The sequence below is a fragment of the Strigops habroptila genome, chromosome 4 (assembly GCF_004027225.2).
Source record: "Strigops habroptila isolate Jane chromosome 4, bStrHab1.2.pri, whole genome shotgun sequence".
Taxonomy (NCBI): domain Eukaryota; kingdom Metazoa; phylum Chordata; class Aves; order Psittaciformes; family Psittacidae; genus Strigops; species Strigops habroptila.
The window spans coordinates 30,173,011-30,193,633 of record NC_046358.1 but is presented as its reverse complement, the minus strand read 5'-3'; the positions used below and the strand labels follow the sequence as shown (position 1 = coordinate 30,193,633).

At 37.9% G+C, this 20,623-nt stretch overlaps 1 protein-coding gene across 4 annotated transcripts in view; it reads right to left on the bottom strand.

Moving 5' to 3' along the window:
* Nucleotides 1-4,303: 4,303 nt before the first annotated feature.
* Nucleotides 4,304-20,623, bottom strand: part of EML5 (EMAP like 5) — a 102,589-nt gene continuing 86,269 nt past the window's right edge. For 2 of the 4 annotated variants that reach the window (XM_030482932.1, XM_030482934.1), the window contains 12 exons: nt 19,480-19,500; nt 16,563-16,736; nt 15,093-15,301; nt 14,023-14,180; nt 11,183-11,297; nt 10,514-10,702; nt 10,130-10,302; nt 8,692-8,854; nt 7,695-7,798; nt 6,313-6,466; nt 5,082-5,182; nt 4,304-4,759 (listed from right to left, as the gene is read on the bottom strand). In XM_030482932.1, the coding sequence (XP_030338792.1) occupies nt 4,723-4,759; nt 5,082-5,182; nt 6,313-6,466; nt 7,695-7,798; nt 8,692-8,854; nt 10,130-10,302; nt 10,514-10,702; nt 11,183-11,297; nt 14,023-14,180; nt 15,093-15,301; nt 16,563-16,736; nt 19,480-19,500 (1,598 nt within the window). In that variant the 3' untranslated portion in view covers nt 4,304-4,722. The remainder of the gene's footprint in view (nt 4,760-5,081; nt 5,183-6,312; nt 6,467-7,694; nt 7,799-8,691; nt 8,855-10,129; nt 10,303-10,513; nt 10,703-11,182; nt 11,298-14,022; nt 14,181-15,092; nt 15,302-16,562; nt 16,737-19,479; nt 19,501-20,623) is intronic. The other 2 variants (XM_030482933.1, XM_030482935.1) reach the window with 1 other exon arrangement.

Below are 20,623 nucleotides of genomic sequence, written 5' to 3'. Positions count from 1 at the left end.
ACTATTCTTTTTATTCTGAAATGAAATAATGCAGAGTTTAAGTCTGAAGTCAAAGTTAATTGAAGAGTAGAAGCTGGAGACCACCACAGAAAACATACTGCAGTGACTGGTATGAAGAGTGCCCAGCAGGCTTTGGCAAGCTCACAGCTCTATACCCACATGAGCCAAAAATCGAACAGTGCTATGAACTTCAGAAAACAGAGCAGATTGCAAGGAAGCGTAAGAAAACCATGAGAACAAAGGAGTGGGCAAATGCAGTACAGCTAGTGATGTTAAAATCACTGATGTGGCAATTTATTTGTGACTTGCAATCTTACTTCCCTTTCTGTAGAGTCTACGGGCTGGTTCTGTCCAAAACACTAATAAGTCAGTGTTTGTCTATATAGTTTATGCTGATAGAATTTATTTTTTTTAGAAGGAACAATCTTTGAAGATTAAGGCTTGTCACATCTGTGACACTAATAATGAAATACGGAAACATCACCTTGCCCATGCAAGAATTGTATTTGAAACCAAGACCCTTGGCTTGTGACGCTGCTGCACCTTGCACTGCAAGTCCAGTAAGGGACTCAGATGCGTAGTCCCTTAGAGTGAAATCTGTGTGCAAGGGGAGATTTGAGCACTTGGGGTGCAACCCAGAGGGAGCAGGGGAGGTGCTGCACAGCTGGACACTCAGGACTGGTTGAAGGAGGGCACCATTTGCCTTGGCAAACCTCCAAGTGCAATAGCAGGGTTTAGGCAGCAGCCAAGAGAAGTGGATCATGGTTTTAAACTAAATCATTCCTGAATGCTATCCAAGCCCTGCTCTTGGTATTGAAGTTCTTTTTTTGATCTAGTTTCCAGAACCAGGACATAACTTTGCAATGTGCCTGCTTTCTGATGCTAAGATTCCAGGTCAGCATCAACCAGACTTGTATGAAGTTCAGAGTTATGCTGAAATGAATCTTGCTAATACTGAAACCCTGATACTGAGCAAAGTCAGAAGTTACTCTGAATGCGTGCTGTCAAAAGGTGATAAAGTAGCCTTAACTTTCTGAAATGCTTTATCTTTAGTTTCACACCATCTCTTGCCTTCTCTATCATAATCAGAAAGTCATACGCTATGACTGCCTCCTTAAGAATAAAAAAAAACACCACACTAAAATTTCAAGTCTAAATGATTGAATACATTTGGCCAATTTGTTCTCCCTGACCTTATCTCAACTGTGCTCCTCAGTTCCTGCACTTACGGCAACTTTCAGTTCTCAATGTGTTTATTTGTAATTTTTGTTTGCCCCTAGGAACTGGATTTTCTCTCTCATTCTCTTTTTTCTAAGCATACTTCAGTAGCTTTCCGGGGCAATTCATTTTTTCAAGTGAAATGTCATTTTGCTTTTATTAAATCAGTTCTCTAGTTTCTTTCTTTTACACAAAAAATATTGCTGACTAAAGATCCCACAGATGTCAGGAAGACAATTAACCTAGAGAACAAAGTTATCCACGAATGGTTAAATTACACAAAGAGCTCTTTCCTCCCCTTCCTTGGTGCTGTATTATCACAGAAAAGGCTTTTTCCAGCTTCAGGGTGAGCCCTCCTGCCCACATTTCTTCTCTCTGATGCTTCCTAAGGAAAGGCCATCACTTGTCCCTCCACATCCCAGCTTCTCCCCTGACCTAGCCTACAGGGTTATGTTATCCTCTGACAGGAGCTCCCAGGCCCACCACAGCAGGCAGTCTGTTCCTGTATACACATGCTTCGTGCAGGGATGGCATGAAAGAAAGTTACTACAGTAGCATTTAATGTAAACAGCAAACGAGGCACAGTAACAAGCACCATCGCAGACAGAAAGACCAAAAAGTCCACAAAGCTGCCACCTGTAACCATGCTCACAGCCAGCTGTTCAGCAGGGAATCGCCACTTGGCCTAGAGAGTATGCTCCAAACTGTCCCCAGGAAGTAGGCTGCAACTGAGGCTCTACTTCCTCCTCTCAATGTACATGGCCATTTCCAGCTGCTGACCCCATTTTACCTGAGAAACCCAAGCAGTTTGCCAGGAAAAACACCAGTTACTTGTACTGGCTGCAACAGGAGGAACAAGGCTGGTAGTTTTGTTGTTAAACAGCTCCTCAGCTTCCAGCGCCCACCCCAGCCCTTCACCGCAGTGGTGAGGTTTGGAAGCGAGTGAAGAGGCAGGCAGATCTGGAGGCTCACGCTCCAGCACTGCAGCTATCAACCTTGCACTGCCGAGGCAATGCACCCATCAGCTGCTCACAGGTACTTCACCGCTGGGTGGTGGCATTTGAGGTTCCTCAGGGCACAAGCACCAATGGACAAATTATTGGTGGAGAGGCACAGCATTAATGAAGGGGGTGAAGGGAAGGAGAAGAGGACATGACCTGTGACAGGCATCAAGGAACAAACCTTGACAGTTCATGTACCTCTTTCATGGGGTGAAGGTCTACGGAAGATCATGAGGCTGGGAGACACTGGGCTTAGGATTTTGAGGGAAAAACTCAAAAGAGGCAGAAAAATTTGGACTTTGATCTTGCAGTCTGAGTAGGACAGACCATGACGGAGGGAGCTCTCAACAGCCATCCAACTTGAACCAATGAAAGGCAACTTTAAAATAAAGGCAGGACAAATCTTACTGCAAGATAAGAAGTCCTGCAGAGATGTGTGTAATAGAATCACAGCTACCGAATAGCATACTGCAACTGATTTCTCTGGCATAGGTAAGATTTAAATACCAGATAATACTTTCCATATGAAACAGGCAGGCAGCAAGATTACAAGACAGGAGAGGTCTAATCTCAATTCTCAAATACAATTCTGCTAAAGTCAAAAACATAACTGGCAAGATCTCCCTGTCCACTCCTGACCAAATCCACAGTTTTTGCTCCTGTAGCTCACGCAGCTGCATGACTGTCAAGACTTTGCTAAGAACCATCACGCTGAGAAACCTGATAATGGTTTAGTTCCTCACTTCTTTAAAATAAGTATTTGTTATAGCTTGATATATAGAATATACTACCTAAGACCATTGGGTAACCAGCTTTGAATAGCAAAAAAAAAGGATTTTTAGACCTAGGAGAGCACGGAAGGCTGGCTCATTAACTTTTCTCCCCCTTCTCTTCTATACGCAAGCCCTCCCATCCCCTTTATAACCACCATGCACACAAAATGCTTACAAGAAGAGATGAGGTTTATTTCTTTTTTACTTTCATCTGGCATAAGAGAATGCAAGAGGTGGGTAACATCAAAGCCTACTGACTGACCTACATAAATGCCATTGTTAAAGCAATGCTGGCTTACAAAAGGAAGAAGAGCTTTACGTTCACAGCAGAACGTCATGATGAGAGTAGTGCTGAGAATTAGTGACTGCTCTTCCCTTCTACACTACATGAAAATGAACTGCACTGATTAAAAAACAGGTTCAGCCTGTAGTACATCTCTCTGACATGATTTAGACAGACAGCTGAGATCACTTGTATCCAAAACACAGCTTTGTTCAGGTTTTCATTATCATTGAAATCTTTTTCTCAACTAAGTCTCAGTTATGTTGCAGGATAGCATAAATGCACTTACACTAAAGGTGACAGCAGGTCCATTTAAAGAAGCGTACGACTGACAATTTTTACAATCAGAAGAGAAATCCGAGTAGAGACGTCTCCCAGCTAGTCCTAACTCTGTTACAAAGTTCAAATGTACAAAATACAATATTTGGAAAGTTTATATTCTCTCTGAATCCCCTCCCCACCCCCCATGATGCTGAGAAAATAAAATCAATTCATATTGCTATGAAATTCTATTTTTGCAACTGGTGACATCCCAAGCTTTATCTATGAACTATAAAATCCTCACCCTCATCCACATTTCCAGCACAGCGGCTAACAGCCCAGTCAAGTAACACAGCAATAATCTCTCTTCCACTGAGAATACTTTTATTCACAAGGCAAAAATTGGAGTTAGACTTTTAGGTTGTGGGCAAGGCACTCGCAAAGTGAGCAAATCTATTTTTGCTCACAGAACTAATTTAATGTTTAAGTGCAACAAAAACACTAAATTAGCCATGAAGATCATGCATATCCAACAGCTTTCACCAGACATGAGTGTGACCCAGGCCTCTAAATACAGAAACATTAAAGTCCTAAGGAATCAGCTCTATTATTTTCTGCTTCACCAGATGATGTTTCCTTTTGACCAGTCATAGAAATATAATTTCCATTATAATAATTAAACATTTATTAAAATACTATATATTTAAGAGTTAATATATGGTTTCTTTCTGTAATAAAATATGGAATACTCTTTTTTTTTAATGTTATTCAGACCCCAAAACTTAAAGGAGAAACATTCATGCTGAAAATAGATCAATGTACAGCACTAGGTCAGAAATCACATCTCTTGATCAAAACCCCAGGATTTTACTATGAAACTGTACATTGATTAACAATTCACTGTTTCCTTTTATCCACATATTTCATTTTCAGCATCTGGCAGTGAGTGAAATACAAACCCGGATTATTCAATACTGAAGCAACTCTAGCGGCCTCAATGTATTTGTTATGGTCCATCCTTCTGACAAACTCTAGACACTTGTCTTTCAGAGACAGATTGCTCTCTGTCTTGGATCAGCACCATTTCTTACTCATGCAGGGCACAGCAGAATGTCACATCACAATCCTGGGTATTTCATGCCTGGTACTTCATGCAGTGTCCTCTTTGCAAGTCTCCATGTCTCTCTCAATGAGGCATATGCACACATTTCCAAACAAACAAGCTGTGTTTCCAAAGAGACATTAAATATGAGATATAAAATACTACATTATTGGTAAAAGAAATAGCTAAGAGTCAAAAGAAAAAATTAACCTCTATAATGCTCTGAGTACAGATTTAAACATATTTTCATTTATTAAATCTTAACTTGTTCAGATTAACATCTGGGCTATTTATTGTGTTGCAAATACCCATTTCTTTATATGTAAACAGAAAAGCAAGTACACAATAAAAAGATGAAGACTCTGAACTTGAACTTTATACTGTTTTGGACTGCCTGTGTCCACTGCTGCGTACTTTTTGACAATAACAGGAAGGATACGTACCTGCAGTCATCCCCTCCAGCACTGACCACGTATCTATCTCCACTTGTAAATCGAATATTGGTTAAGTGGGCAGAGTGACCTAAAAATCGTTTGTGTTTTGCCTGGGAAAAAGACACAACACAACAATAAAATGAGAAAGTCTAAATACTCTGTGTCCTTCTAAATCAAACAAGGCATGCATGGTTTTATCTACGCTTTTATTGCATATCATTCAGAATATTATATAGGCTTTCAAACATCAAAGATCTCCTGAAGGAGAACCACTATTGAGCTGCAACACAGATTAAATGTCACTAACTGAGACAGCACCCATGAATTTGGAACAATGCTCAAGCTAACACAATGAAATGAAATAGGTCTTGTCACAAGAAATATATCTTGCACAAACTCTAAATATTGTGCAAAATTCCTAACACTGAAAAAATTACTTTGATCCTAAGTGTGTAAGGAGTTTACACTGTGCAGTCTCAAATCCTGAAACTGATCAGTGCTAGTGTTAGTGAAAAATCTGTAAACTCTTCATCCATGGAAATACACAGATGGGACTGAAATTACCAGCTGTCTTCCTCATAGAATCATAGAATCATAGAATAGTTAGGGTTGGAAAGTACCTTAAGGTCATCTAGTTCCAACCCCCTGCCATGGGCAGGGACACCTCACACTAAACCATATTGCCCAAGGCTCTGTCCAACCTGGCCTTGAACACCACCAGGGATGGAGCATCCACAACCTCCCTGGGCAACCCATTCCAGTGCTTCACCACCCTCACTGTAAAGAACTTCTTCCTTATATCCAATCTAAACTTCCCCTGTTTAAGTTTGAAGCCATTACCCCTTGTCCTACCAATACAGTCCCTAAGGAAGAGTCCCTCCCCAGCATCCTTATAGGCCCCCTTCAGATACTGGAAGGCTGCTATCTGTCAAATGGAGACTGGAGATGTGGATAAATAAAGCTAAGGACTTTGAGATTTTCACTATGAAGGCACTATGCTAATGCAGGCTGGCAGAAAATATTAACACCTACAAGAGCTTATAGCAAGAGCTACTGCACAAAATGGTAGGAACACTTTGAGGTGAAGCATGCTTGTGAGACTACAGAGCTAAAGTTACACAGGTGCATTAAAAAGCTATAAATTTAGAGAAGGAAGTATTTCCATCACAGGTCTTCTAGAGAAACAACACAAGACCATAATATCAACAGTACTTGTAATAATGCAAAAGTGAGTTCTTACAAATTTTTCAGGACATGGAAAGTCAAACAGTTTAACCATGCCAAAATCATCGCCTGTTACAAGATTGATTCCCGAGTGAGAGACACAGGCACAGTTCACATCAGCTTTTTCAGCATGCCTGGACCAGATTCCAATTACTTCATCCCCTAGCACACTGCAACAGAAGAGGAAGAGATTCTTTTAAAAGCTACAGCAAAAAGAATAGAGTAAAGAAACAGTAAGCAGCTCTCACATTGTAACTGGTTTTATAGAATTGTACTTTTTACGTTTGATTCTTACACATACACATCTCAGACAGGTTTTACTCTGTAATTAATTTTTGTATGGTTCCATAGCTGCTTCTGAAAAATGATTCAGTAATATGCTTCCCAAAATAATGTGGCCCATAACAACACTAAGAAGCAGAGGTGAAATCAACAGTACTAATATTATCAAGTGAGGTATTTGCAAAAAAATCGAATAAAGGAAGATTAAAAATCATCCTTCTCCATTATAATCAGAGAGAGAGAGATTTGTTCTAAACAGAAAACATAATTATTTAAGAAAATATTTAATAATTATTAATAATTATTATTATTTTATCTAATAATTCCCAGACATTTATAGACATTTATAGAAAATTTCCTTCACAAACTGTTGTGAAAAGTTGTTTTTTATTCAGCTCTGCTTACAATGTATATGCATACTTCCAGGAATGCACAGAAAAAAAGCACTTTATCATTTTTTAGGAGGTGAATGATTTGGGAATTCTTCTGCAACTCTTTCCTCCTGAATCAGAGCACAGTACACCACACTCGAAAGGAATGATTTACGTCAGACCGAAATAAAAGTAAGATATGGTAATTTCTAAGTCTGTTTTTAATGAAATATAACAACTTTGGGGTACTTAAAAGTATTTTGTGTATCTTTTAACATGCAAATGTTAATAGCAAGTTTAATGCACAGATACCATTAGTGTAATACTGTAAATAAAATCTGAATCATCACAGTCTTGTATTGTCTTTTAATGTTTTGATATGTTTTAATATTACTTGTACTCTTATCCCTATGCTGCCATTTTGAAGCAAAAATTCCAGGTTTTTGTACAGTGCCATGAAGAACTGCTGAATCTGCTAGAGATCTAGCAAAGGAAGACAGAGATAAACAGCAAATAGACTTCTGTTGGAGAGATCAGTTGTTATCGGATGTCCTCACCAGCCAAACTCATGTTCTATGTACTGTCTTTTGCTGTACTATACTTAACTGATCTGCTGCCAGAGCAGATGGGTGCATTAAAAGAAATTATCTGGATGAATGAAGGGATGCAATATGCTTTTAAACAGTAGGTGCTTCTCCTAGAAGTTACAAGTGTTTTAACAGGTGTAAATATGTGAATCATTTACCTTGTCCAAGTCGCCCACGTTATTCTGTCAATCACAGCCTGGTCCACAAGCTGTTTTCCTGAAGGCACTTCATAGACTTGCCTTTTGTAAGACCCAGTAGAGACCTTTGAGTTGACCACAGACAATTTAGAATACACAAACTTGTTTGAAAAGATGAAAATATAAATCTAAAGGGCTTTAAAAACATTTTCTTGATAGCTATCTTTTACTCTGTGACTTAGCTACTAATAAACTTGCTCAATGAACTGAAAATTCTCAAAAATCTATACAAACCTAAAGCAACAGTGAGAAAGCATAAGAAATCTTGAATTTTAAAATGTCTGATAAAAAAATAATTGAAACATCTCACATTCTGCATATTAATTCTATATATCTATCTATATATATAGTGTGCATTAGTATGTGTGTGTGTAAATAAATAAGGCAAAATAAACTCCCATCTTTAAGACTGATATAAAGGTATTCCTCTTAGCCTGTAAATGTTGATTTGATAGTGAGAGAAGCTTATTCCTCCTCCCAGATGTGAACAAAATATAGAAAGCAAAGCACGTCTATTTTATTTTGTTTTTAAGAAATGTCTTAAGCCCTGTGGCTGGAAGTTGTAACACCATGATTCTGGCACTGCTCCACCAAGGCTAGCACCAAAACAGTGTAAAGCTACCATTTTGGCCAGGGATATGAAGAATTCCCATGTCCCTGGGGCTTACAGGATAATAGACTTTTTTTTAAGACAGCCCATCAGCCTCGTAGAGGTAAAAAGGCTGTGAGACATGTTACAGTGATTTTGAAATCTGTTTCTCATTTCTGTGCCTATTTCTTGTATTTAATATCTAGGATAACTATTTTCATCATCCACTTATCACTACAACAGCCTAGTGACAGCAACCTACTGAACATTTCATTACAAAATCCAGCAGTTGTCAAAGGAGAATACTTGCAGAATATCTGCCATGAGTATGTTTTACATTCAGTAAATTGAATAATTAATGACTGATACCTGGAGATAGGAGCTATCTGCAGAGAAGTCCATCTGCATAACAAAACTTGGGATATCTTTGCAATAGCTGACTCGGTTCAGTGTGGGACCCAAGGTCAGATCATAAAAATCCACTGCATTCTCACTGGAACCAACTGCTAAGTAACGAGAATCTGGGCTAAACCTGAAGAGAGAAAAGGGTTTTATGAGCACAGGCTGGCGCTTACAACAGATTCTGATAGTTGAGAAGCATAGATTAATTTGCATTGCAAGTATCTGCTGTCCAGAATTAAAGGCAGAGTATTCTGACTGCTAAGCAAAATAGCTTCTGAAATAATTTTTTTCAGGGAACATACATGCAGCAGAATGTGGCAAAAATCTTGGTACAATTGTCACATATAAGCGAAATGGGAACACTTCTGAATAACTCTGTTCGTTATCTGATCTCATTACCATTTCCATGGTCTAACAAGTTTGTGACATGCCCTGATATCTGACTCCTTAATGCTATACTTATAAGGCTAAAAACCAGAAAAATGAAATGCTGTAAATGACGAAAAGCCAGACCTTCTAGATGAAATGTACCGAACAAAAAGGTGTAAAATCAAACCTTCCATCTGCCCAAAGTATTTTTTGCACAGTGGTTTCCTCCTTCCACTTTTTCTTTCTAGTCTTGAAACTCAGCAGCTTCCTGAGCTGAACAAATCCCTCACAGCCCCTTTTGTGTTACTAGGGAAATTTCTTTATTATCATTATCTCTGAGACATACACTGGGACAGGTTTCTGATTCCAGCAACCCTCTAACTCCTAGCAGGGCTCTCCTGCCTCCCTGCAGCAAGGTCCTTGTTTGCTTATATTTCTCCCACACACCCCTCTTTGCACTCCAGAAGCTTCCCTTAGCTGATCACAATCAATTTATCTCACAGAAGGAACAGTCTTGTTCTCCTCTCAGGAAATGGAAGCAAAATTTTACTTCTGCTAACTCCTTTCTAACAAAACACAACAAAGAGCAAACTGATAGACAGGCGTTTCCAATGTCTCTCATAATCCAGTCTTGATCTGTAAACTTCTGATCTCATTTTACCTCCTACACATCAACTCACCCTGCTCCTTTTCACACCTTCTCATCTGCCCCCTGATTAGGACTGTCTCTTCCTATTGTCCATTTACTTTCCCGTTCACTCTTCATTTTAACTAATTCTTGACAATATCATCTGAGCCCCCTATGGTACTGCCCAGTTTTTGAGTGATTGTATTCTCATGTCTTCATGTACCTCCTCCTTCCTTTTTATTCCTGGTATCAGAGTAATCACGCAAACTCCACAATTCACCTACTGATTCCAGGACTCTGAAATATCATTGCAATGCTCCTCAGAACACAAACTGGTATTTTTAAAAATCAAAATATTACAGATTTCTAGAATACTACAATAGAAAAAAATGCATTGTATTTTCTGACCTTATATCTTGAATCGCTGATCTTCTGTCCCTTTTCTTCCCCCATATTTTTAGAGAGGTTACAAGCAAGATAATAAATTCTCCATTTTTCATGCCAATAGCTACCATATCACCTTCTGGGCTGTAACAAACAGTACGAGCTGCATGTCCTAAGCTGACTTTGTTCAGCATCTTCTGTGAAGAAACAAAACCACAAAAGAGTAAATATTTTTATTTGTTCATACTTTGAAAGTACCTTATGCCAACAGATTGGCACTATCAGACGGATTATTCTCAAAACACATTAAGAAAACAAATTTCAAGTCCTCAACACCACCACAAGTCTAGGATTTTTTTTTTTTCTTATTTTTTTTTTCCTAAACAACAACTGTCCTCCAACACCTACCTTTTCACCAATATCCCAGAGTCTTACTGTGCCATCTTCTGCAGCAGAAAGGAAAAAATCTCTGGAAGGATGCGTTGCTAGGCCCCAGATTGGTCCATCCATATGACCATTAATTAGAATGTTACATGCAGCATTTTTCTCTCCAACCTCAATTATTTCGGCATTTCTTGTCCCAACAAGAATTTTCCCCTTGAACAACAGCGAAAGAATTATCTCTGATGTAACACATTAACTACTCGTGATAAACAGTAATAAAGATATAATCCAAAGCTGTAGTTCTGACAGGAAGGTTTGCTGAGATCAAATGATTATTTAATCAAAGATAATTTAGTTCTTAAACTCATCTATGATTTATTCAAGTACAAAGCTGTACACAGATCACGATGCCAGCTGAGTCACTGTTTGTAAGTCAGATATTTGAAGTGTAAAAAGAAAACAGAAAAGAAATAGTCTTTAATAAAAACATACACAGAATATTATCCTAAGAAAGACTAAAATCTCCCGAAGTAGATTTTTTTTTTCCTGCTGTAAAATCACTTGTAGAAACCTTCTATCTCAACCTTTAATTTCAAATACTAATTATAGGAAAAAGGGGAAACAATTTACCACACATTTAATGCCAATCCACAAATTCTAAGTGTGATTTTAAAGACATGAGGCTTTTTTTACCTTGCCTCTGCAAACAGAGCGAACACAGTCCGTCATTTGTCCTGTCTCTAGTCTGAAGGCACGGCATCGTTTCAGCTCTTGATCCCATAGCTTAACTGCTCCTCCTTCTTTTGAACTATGAAGAAATCAGAAACATACCATGAGTGTAATGGCTGGCACAAAAAAAAAAGAGATTATTAATGTATGAAAGAACTGTATTATTTAATGTAAAGTATTATAAACGAGAAATTTCAGTATGTGTTAAATCATTAAAGGCTCCATTCGTTTTTACTGAACACATGATGTTAATATGATGAGCCTCCTAGCTCAAGAAACACTGATTCAAAGTCCCCATCGTACCTCTTTACAGAGCAAGTCGAAAGATGGTTGCTGCTAACCTTGGTCTGAATTAGTATCTCTTAGGAAATTTGCCTAGTCAAAGGAACAGTAAAGTGTTCTAAATAATAAACTGCCGTATTATTAAGACAGGCAGAGATTATCAAAATATATGTGGGGAAACAGCAAAGATACAAGACATATATTTTACTACTGTGAAATTAAAAAAAAATCACTTTTGTGAAAATTTCACTGTTTTCTGTGCTGTTAAATAAATAACAAAGATATAGCAGAAAAAACACTCAATGTTAATTGCACAAGATACCCACCTAATCAGTATTAATCATGAAAGCTCTAAGTAATTCCCACCCACTTTCAAGTGAACTGATATTTCAGTAGAGAACGCATTAAAAGAAGTTTCTAAAATGGAGATAATGTTTAATGAAACTGCTATAAATATGGCATTTCCAGTTGAGCAGGGACACGTTCTATCTGTCTTCAAAGAGAAAATAATCTTCCCCAACAGAAATGAAAATACAATGTTCCATGATATTGAGCTGCCAGTGTTGCAACTTTGATTACTGATTAAACCCTGACAAAGAACTCCAGAAAGTTTAATCACAATTACTGTTTTTGTACTGTTATTACTAAAAGAACTGTAATGTATTATAAATTGTTAGTCCTTGCAGTGCAATATTCTTTGCTTCCCAATAGCACTGTTTTCACATATGACTGGTCATCATACTCATCAAAAAGATTTTATCAAAAGAGGCTGGAGAACTGCAATTAAGAATGCCAAGGCAGAAGCAAACATGCAATTTTCTTAATTGTAGCTTTTGTTTTGTATACTTTCAATACTCCATTTTCTCACAGGGGATGAATTATTGTTTCTTTCTGTTATTCATTACTATTTCTTTCAGGTCAAACACTAATTATTAAGAGGCTCTGAAAATAAAATCCTAGTGGTGCTTCATAAATACCAGAAGAAAATATTTCAAGCAGAGGAATAAATTTTCAGCTGGGTCTGGGTATCAACCAGGATCTTTAAGGACTGTTTGAGGAAAAGGTAATAAGTGCCCAGAGTCCTGCAAAATGGGGCACTATCATGCCATCAGGTGGACTATATTTCAGCTTAAGGAGGGAGAACTGTAATACAGTCTACCTGAAAAAAAAAAAAGGCAGCTTTTTTTTTTTTTCTCTAATCATTAGCAAGGCACTAAGAAAAAATATAAATGCTTTAAGAGGTATTTTGTTTATAACCCCAGAAACAAAGGATGTTGCTGTACCTTAGATCTGAGAGAAGACAGTTTGCCTCTGCCATCATAGAATAGTTAGGGTTGGAAAGTACCTTAAGATCATCTAGTTCCAACCCCCCTGCCATGGGCAGGGACACCTCACACTAAACCATGTTGCCCAAGGCCCTGTCCAATCTGGCCTTGAACACTGCCAGGGATGGAGCATTCACAACTTCCTTGGGCAACCCATTCCAGTGCCTCATAACTAAACAGATTTTTTCTTTAAAAGAAGTTGTGCATTACGATGTTATAATATTTATCATTCATTTATTTAATCATAATTGTGCAAATTACTTGAATTAACAACCTCAGTTCAACTTCAGAAAAAGAAGTAACCACCAAGGACTAGGTAACTTTTTAATGCGTAAAACTATATTTCAAACTAAATGTTTTTGCCTTCTCTCAAAAGTAACACTGTTGTGATAAATACCACTGAATCGTTTAGTAACATAATAACATGATCTCAAGGCTACTTTTGATGATAATAGTTCAGCCATTTTCAGCTTAAGGACGGAGAACTGTTATCATCTCTTTGATAACTGTGTATTTGTAACTGGAGAAACATTACCTGACTGATGTAATGCAGTATAATTGATCACAGAATCATAGAATGGTTTTGGTTGGAAGGGACCTTAAAGCTCTTCTAGTTCCAATCCCCCTGCCATGGGCACGGACACCTTCCATTAGACCACGCTGCTCAAGGCCCCATTCAACCTGGCCTTAATCACTTTCAGGAATGGGGCAGCCACAAGTTCTCTGATAATGCAATATAATTGATAATCCATTCATGTAATTTATTTTACACTTGCCTATTATTTTTAGCCAAAATAATGTAAAGTCATCATAAAATGCCTGAAGAAGCTTGCACGTGTGCTTTAGAAAGATGACTGTTATCCAGAATTTAAAATTATAAAGAACTACTTGTACAGCACTTAGATTCTGATTCACCTCCCTTGACTTCAGGTACTTAAGGTCAGGATTCTAGTGACTTTAGGCTTTCTCTTTTAATCAATGGAAAAAAAAAGGTAATTGAAGCTCATGTGAGCTTACCTTCTCTTTGGAGGTGGTGGCTACTTTTTTTCCTACCACCTATTCAGGAATCTGAAAGTGACTACTCTTCTAGCTTTGATGTCTCAACTGCCTAGTGTTAGATGGGATGAGTCCAAACAATTTTTAAAGAATACGTGTGCATGCAGAAAAAACCCCAAAACAGAACAGAAGACGACTCACGGCCTTTCTTTGCCTCCCGTAACGATCAAACCATCTCTTAAAGTAGTATACATTGTGAAAACCGGTCCATTGTGAGCTTTGGCCACAATTCGTATCAATACATGATCTTTCCAAACACAAACATCTCCACTGATAGTACCTGTAAATGTCAAGTTATTCTGAAAAGGGGAAAAATATATTCATCATCTGATTCTGAGTAAGACAGGAAGAAAACTATTCAGAAATAAAGATCATCACCATTTGCATTTAGGCTAGATTGCTTTTATTTGCTGCTGTAGAGGAGCAAACTGTGGAAGGGGTAATAGCAACCTGCAGGGAAAAAACAACGAGCTACTGTATTATTTCTTGAAGTCTGAACATGCTTTCTTGTAGCTAATAGGATCTGCAATACAGGAAGAAAAGCAGCCACAGGGCTATCTGTGTTTTCAGCCTACAAAGTGTGCAAACTGTTATAAAAAAATAGAAAAGCAAGAGCAAAGAAATTGATGGCCCAGGTGAACAGATGGGTGCTGCTCATACAAAGCACCTCCTGAAATGGCAAAGCCATGGAATTTAGCAATGAGGCCTGCATCTGTCAAAAAAACCCCAAAGCAAAACAAAACAAAATCCTACTGCGGTCATCTAGCAGTCACAGATGTTAACAAATGCCCCAGGACAATGCTGTTCTTAGATCACCCATGAGTAGTAATGCATACAGATTATAATACAATCACCCCCAGGCAGGCATAAAATTAGCCTCATTTCTACTCTTTGGTTCCTGCAGTACAGTGTCGGCCTTGTTTTATCTGGATTAAATACCAAGCAGCATATTATCTGTCCAAAGCACACACGCTTGTTTCTCTTGAAAACATACAAATCCATAACCTTTTTCTTTTCTGTTCTAAAGAAAGGTGGTATGAGTTCTAAGTAGCAGGCAAGTACTAGAAACACTAAACCGAGTTCAATAAAACAATTGACACACTCACTAGCAGGTTAGAAAAATCTCATCGAAGTGAATAAAGGCAGAAATGTAAAAGAAAAAAATAATAATTGTTTGTATGCATTTTAAAAGAGTTTCTTAAGGTACGTACCGCTCCAAAGGCTACAGAGAGCATCGTTTGCATTCGGGCATCTTCTATGGAGCTCAGCAGCCCTTTTTTACTGAGAAGAGCTCTTCCAGCCAGTGTCCAGAACCTCACATGTTTTACTCCCACAGAAACAAACTGGGTATCTGAATCTGGTCTGAATTCTGCTACAAATATACGCTGGTTATGACCAGCTCGGCTGGCAATTTTGGCACCTGGCAGAAAGAAAATGCACATTTTGAATTCACTGATGAAAAATACATATTTTTAGTTAAAAAACCCCAAGTTATGGGGAATGATGAGTCACCCAAGACCACACAGGTCGGGAAGAAAAGCACAAACTGCTCCTAAATTAAAACTAAATCAAGATGCGGATAAAAAAACCCAACAATCACCATATTTAGTAAGTCCCTCTAGCAAGGTGTAGCACCTAATGAACTAGGAGCTCAGATCCAAATAAGTTTCCATCTCTACTTAAACTCCTACAACTCCTCTGAAAATCCCAAACTCTGAACAAATTACAAGAGACTAATGAATTACTTCTCTTTAAATTTTGTCCAAGGTTAGAAAACTTTCTACTTTCTGCAGAAAATGCAGAAACTGACTTCGTTACATATGGTCTTAGATTCAAAGCTAATGCTTTCCCAGTCCCTCCAGAGGTGTTAAAATCAGGCCTTTTCACCCATACGAAGATTCCTCAGTCTGGTTCCTTAGCTGCCATGTTGCATCTGTATCAACTCTGAAGAATGAATACAAGCACATTCTGACTAAAACACCAGTGAATTGCTGCGTGGCTTTTTACCACATTGCATCCAGCTCCACAGGATCTAGCAGACAAGTGGTAGCTGATCTTTAAACTTTTGAGAGATACTAGCCGACCAACGGAAATAGACAAAGAAAGAGGAAATAAATAAACCCCTAAGATTAGAGAATCAGTTTCATCATCTGGGCATGGTTTTGCCAGACAGAAAGGAGATAAGGAAAGAAGCTGACCAAATTGCTTTAGCCTAAATCCTGAACTCCAATCAAAGCACATCTGAAAACATGCAGTATAGCTTAAGACACCAACTATATAGCTGCATAGAGGAGCTATATGGGCATCACATTTCTGCAACTTGCAATTTTGGGGGATAATTTTAGGAGTACAACAAACTAGTCAGTAATCAGACTTTAAAGAAGAATACGAACAGAGAAGAATTCCAGAAGCAAAACAGATTTTATAAAAAGCTTTCACCAAGCAGCAAAGAAATGTCTGAAATTAAAAGAGTACAATTTTCCTTAATTATTCTAACTGGAAACCAGTGAACTACCTTGGTTTTTACACAACAGTTCCAAAGGAGATATATTTAGCAGTTAGTACAATGGGTAAGTACATTAATATTACCTCTTCTATATTTATGTTACAGTTGCTCTTGTCTCAAGCCAACATACCTCTAACAGTACAAACACATTCTACAGAAACAATTGCTTTCTTACCTTCCTGCCACTTCCAAATGGTAATGGTGTGTTCGGGATCCAGCCCTACGGAGAGCAGCAGTTTGCCAGTGGCACTGAAACTGACTGAGCACACGCCCTTTGAATGGTAGCACCGCAGCACCGACAGAGTCTGTTTGTTCATTGCATCCCACACATGAATAGAAGGAGCTGTAGCTACACAGATATAAAAACATGTAAGTAGTATATGTTTTGAAAATGTCTAATGAATTCTTATTGAAGCAGGTAATATTTTTTAATCAGACAAATAAAACTGTTCTGGGCAGAGAAAAAAAAAAGGAAACAAAAAAAAGGAGATTTTGGCCTCCCTTTGGCAACCAATTTAAGGCAAATGGGATCATTAAGCAGGACTAAGAAGTCGGCCTTTGGCCTCCTTAGACTACTGGAGATGAAAAATTTGCTTAACCTGTTACTGGACTTCTGAAGCACAGCACATACAGAGGCTCTGAAAGCAAGCTGTCTTCTTGTTTTCTCCTAAGTAAACCTTAGCTCAACATGCTAACTCAAAAACCTTCATAAATATTGAGTAGGTCACCAAGAATGTAATTTCTACATGGGGCTTTTGGACAACTGCTAGCTACAGAGAAATTAGTTTACACTGCAAGGCCAAAATCTCCTTTTCTACAAAATGGCCATCTGTCTGAATTGCTTCCTCTCTTAGGAGAGTGTCAGCTGAATAATCAGCTTGCTTACTGATGCAGAAGAACTAGGGTATTTATTTTAGTTTGCACTGTTTAGACTGCAAGCTCTTTGCAGTAAGAACCATCTTTCCATGCTATTAATATATGTGATTATATCTATTATGATGACAGCTAGGTTTTTTTCCCAAATGCAATGCCCTCTCCAATGATCTTGCAATCCATGTATAGTTTCCAATCTCTAAATGGCATCTAGGGCATTTCCAGGACAGTAAGATTCTCTCTCAAACTTCTTTACTTCTGATCTCTAGTAAATCTGACTGCAGAGTCTAGAGGTCACTGGTAGTTGTTGTAGACCCAGATTCATCTAAACTAAATTCTATTTCAGCTCCATGTTTTGTGTTTCTAATCAGCTAAACCTAGTCTCTCAAAGGCAGATATGTGATGGGAAACAGTAGGCACAGGGACCTAGGTAAATTTTAGCAACATGAAGCTGAGCTCAGTTCCACAGCTGTTCCAAAACAGTCTCTAGATAAATCTTCTTTTCTTTCCCACTGGAATTTCCTCTCATGGTACCAACATGCTGTTATTATCACCTTTCAAGAGGTACTACACCATAGTACAGACATGTCATTAAAACAAAAAGGGCAGGGGTTGGCAACAACTGGCCTATCTCAAAATTACCTGTGCACCTCCCCCATAACCATGGCCAAAATTTATCTTTTGGGTGGCAGACAGAAATTTTCACCTAGGTTTTATGAAAAAGAACTGACAAAATCTTTCAGAACAAGATTTGCAGGACGGAGAACATGGACTCTTGAGTCCTCCTCCTACTTGATGGTGTTCTGAAAGTCTGTCCCGACCCTGTGTCCTGCTTATGGAGTACTCCAGCTGCTCAATATCTGCTCTCATAAGAGAGATTTTCATCTCCTCCTGGGATAATTCAGATGAAGGGCTGGCAGGGCAAAAAATATCTTCACTAAGATGAAGCAAATCTACACCAAGTCATTATGAAACTTAATTTGCCATTCCAGCCTATTGCAAATGTTACTGCTTCAAGAACCCCTGCATCACTGTAGACAACAGAAAATTGGAAGAGGGAAAGTAAAAGCTGCTGGTGAGCAAGGGGCCAATAGCAATAAATTTTAAGTGAAACTGTGCAACTTTCCAATGAAGGCAGGCAGCAGCTTGGACTCCAGACTAGTGGTTCCATAAAGAAAAAAGCAAGAGTGCTGGTTTCAGGCAGCAACAACAGAATTTAGTAATACATACAAGGTCAAACTAAAGCTGCAGCAGGAAGAGGGCAAGCGAGAGAGGGAAAGTCTCTAGGCATTATATGCAGGACTCGAGATTTTCTTTCATATAAACAACAATAACACCACTGCTTCTTTTATACCGTTTAAAAGTGTGCGAAAAGGTACCTATATTCTTCCTGCCATCCTTAGAGCAGGTACAATATGACATATTTAAAAGAAGTCTACACACATTAAAAATGCCATTGTACACTTGTTCTTCACGGAAAAAGCTTTAGATCCACATGAAGATTATTATACTTTCTAGATACACATGAACACACATTTATGCATCTCTGAAGATGTGTCACAAGACAATTATGGCTGCTTAACAATGAACTCACTCACACATGATGGTGATGAATTTTTTAAGATTGCAGTTCAAAAAACAACATAGTAATAAAAAACAGCTCAGTCAAGACTGTCAAGCTGTCAAAAACCCAAAATGATAAAGAAAAAATTAAACTGACATCATAACCAGCATTTTGGATCAGTGGTAATAACTGCATGACAATCATACATAAATGTGAAAGGTGATTGTTTTTTTTTCACTCAGTCACCTAGGCCTCCTCAATGGAATTTACTTTAGAAATGCATATTTAAGATTATACTCAATTGAGTGTCTAAAACAAATGTTAGTTGTCAGCCCCAACATGTCTATAAAACCTGCAGGCATACATAGGAATGCTACAGCAGGAGTATGTATTAGAACTCACTGATCACTGGGCAGCAAGAAGGGAATATGTTACAACAAAAGTAGTTTTTGAGTGTGTTCTAACATTTTAATTGGTTCTATATTTACAATTTGCTGAGCTGTTGTGGTTTATATTCAGTGCTGACAGTAATATGACTGATATGGGTTTTAATAAACTAAAAATGAACTCATGTCACTTATTGCTCTACAAAGCTGTTGACAGCTACTAGATAGGCTAACTACACCTGAAGATGTTAAAATTTTATTGCCCTTACCTGACATATCTGCTGAGTCTCCTGTAATGGAAAAGCAGCAGAAAAATAATTAGACCAGAAATAAGATTAGTGCTAAAGAAAATATATGCCACATTTAGTGTAATTTTTTAACACACACCTTGATGTCATCTCTTTGCATCGCAGCAGCACCAGTACTGCTTTTAGTGTTAAAGATGAACAACTACTGATAAAAGGAGGTCACATCAGAAATAAAAATGGGTAGAATATACTTTGATTTCCATTTTGACTTACAACATAAAAATCTAGTTTTGGTGTATGTTAGGTGTCTCTCCGCCAAACTAAATAAAAACGTATTTTACATGTTACTGATATTTTAACAAATTAAGTGGAACACTCTTCCCCCAAAACGCTGATAGCTACTTTTGCTAAGAAGTAATGTTTGAGTCTGATCTTGACAAGTGGCAAATACACCCAATGTTCTTCTATAGGAGCATTAAAAAAGAAGCAATATAAAGGTTCAGGTACTGGGAAGTATTACTGAGACTCCGCATAGTAGCATTACAGTTTAAAAACGCTTGAAGTAACGTTTCTGTAAGTCTTTTGAAGACTTAAATCATGATGGCAAAGCTATGTTTGTGCCAGTCACCAGTAGGAAAGGTAGCAGCAGTTAAGTATGTTCTTTACGGCATATTTACTCCTTAACATCTGTTCTGATTCTAAAAATAAGTGTTGTTTGAAGATATTTTGCTTCCAGCTCATTTTTCAGATTTAATTCTCTCCTTAAAAATATGTTTTGCAGTCTATTTTTTTAAGTGTCATCTGCTCCTGGTTTGTATGCCTCAATCCATATCACAAAGCAATTAAAATTGTACTACTGCTATAGATGTAGAAATTATTATGAAATAAAAAACCATTAAGGGTCCTGTGTTTCTTCTTGGGTAAGATGAACACAGAAGAAAATCCACAAAAAACCCACATTTTCACATTATGCCTACATTCTTCCCATATATTGCATCATATGAAAAGGCAAATAGGGCCAGATTAAGAAACACACTGAAAAAGCAAATTCCTGAAGACAAAAGGTCTGTAATTCTTGCAGATGTTCTTTTCAATCATAGCAAAGCATAGGCAAAAATCTGCTGATAGTTTTTTCCATTTAAATAATTTCCATTAATGATTTCTT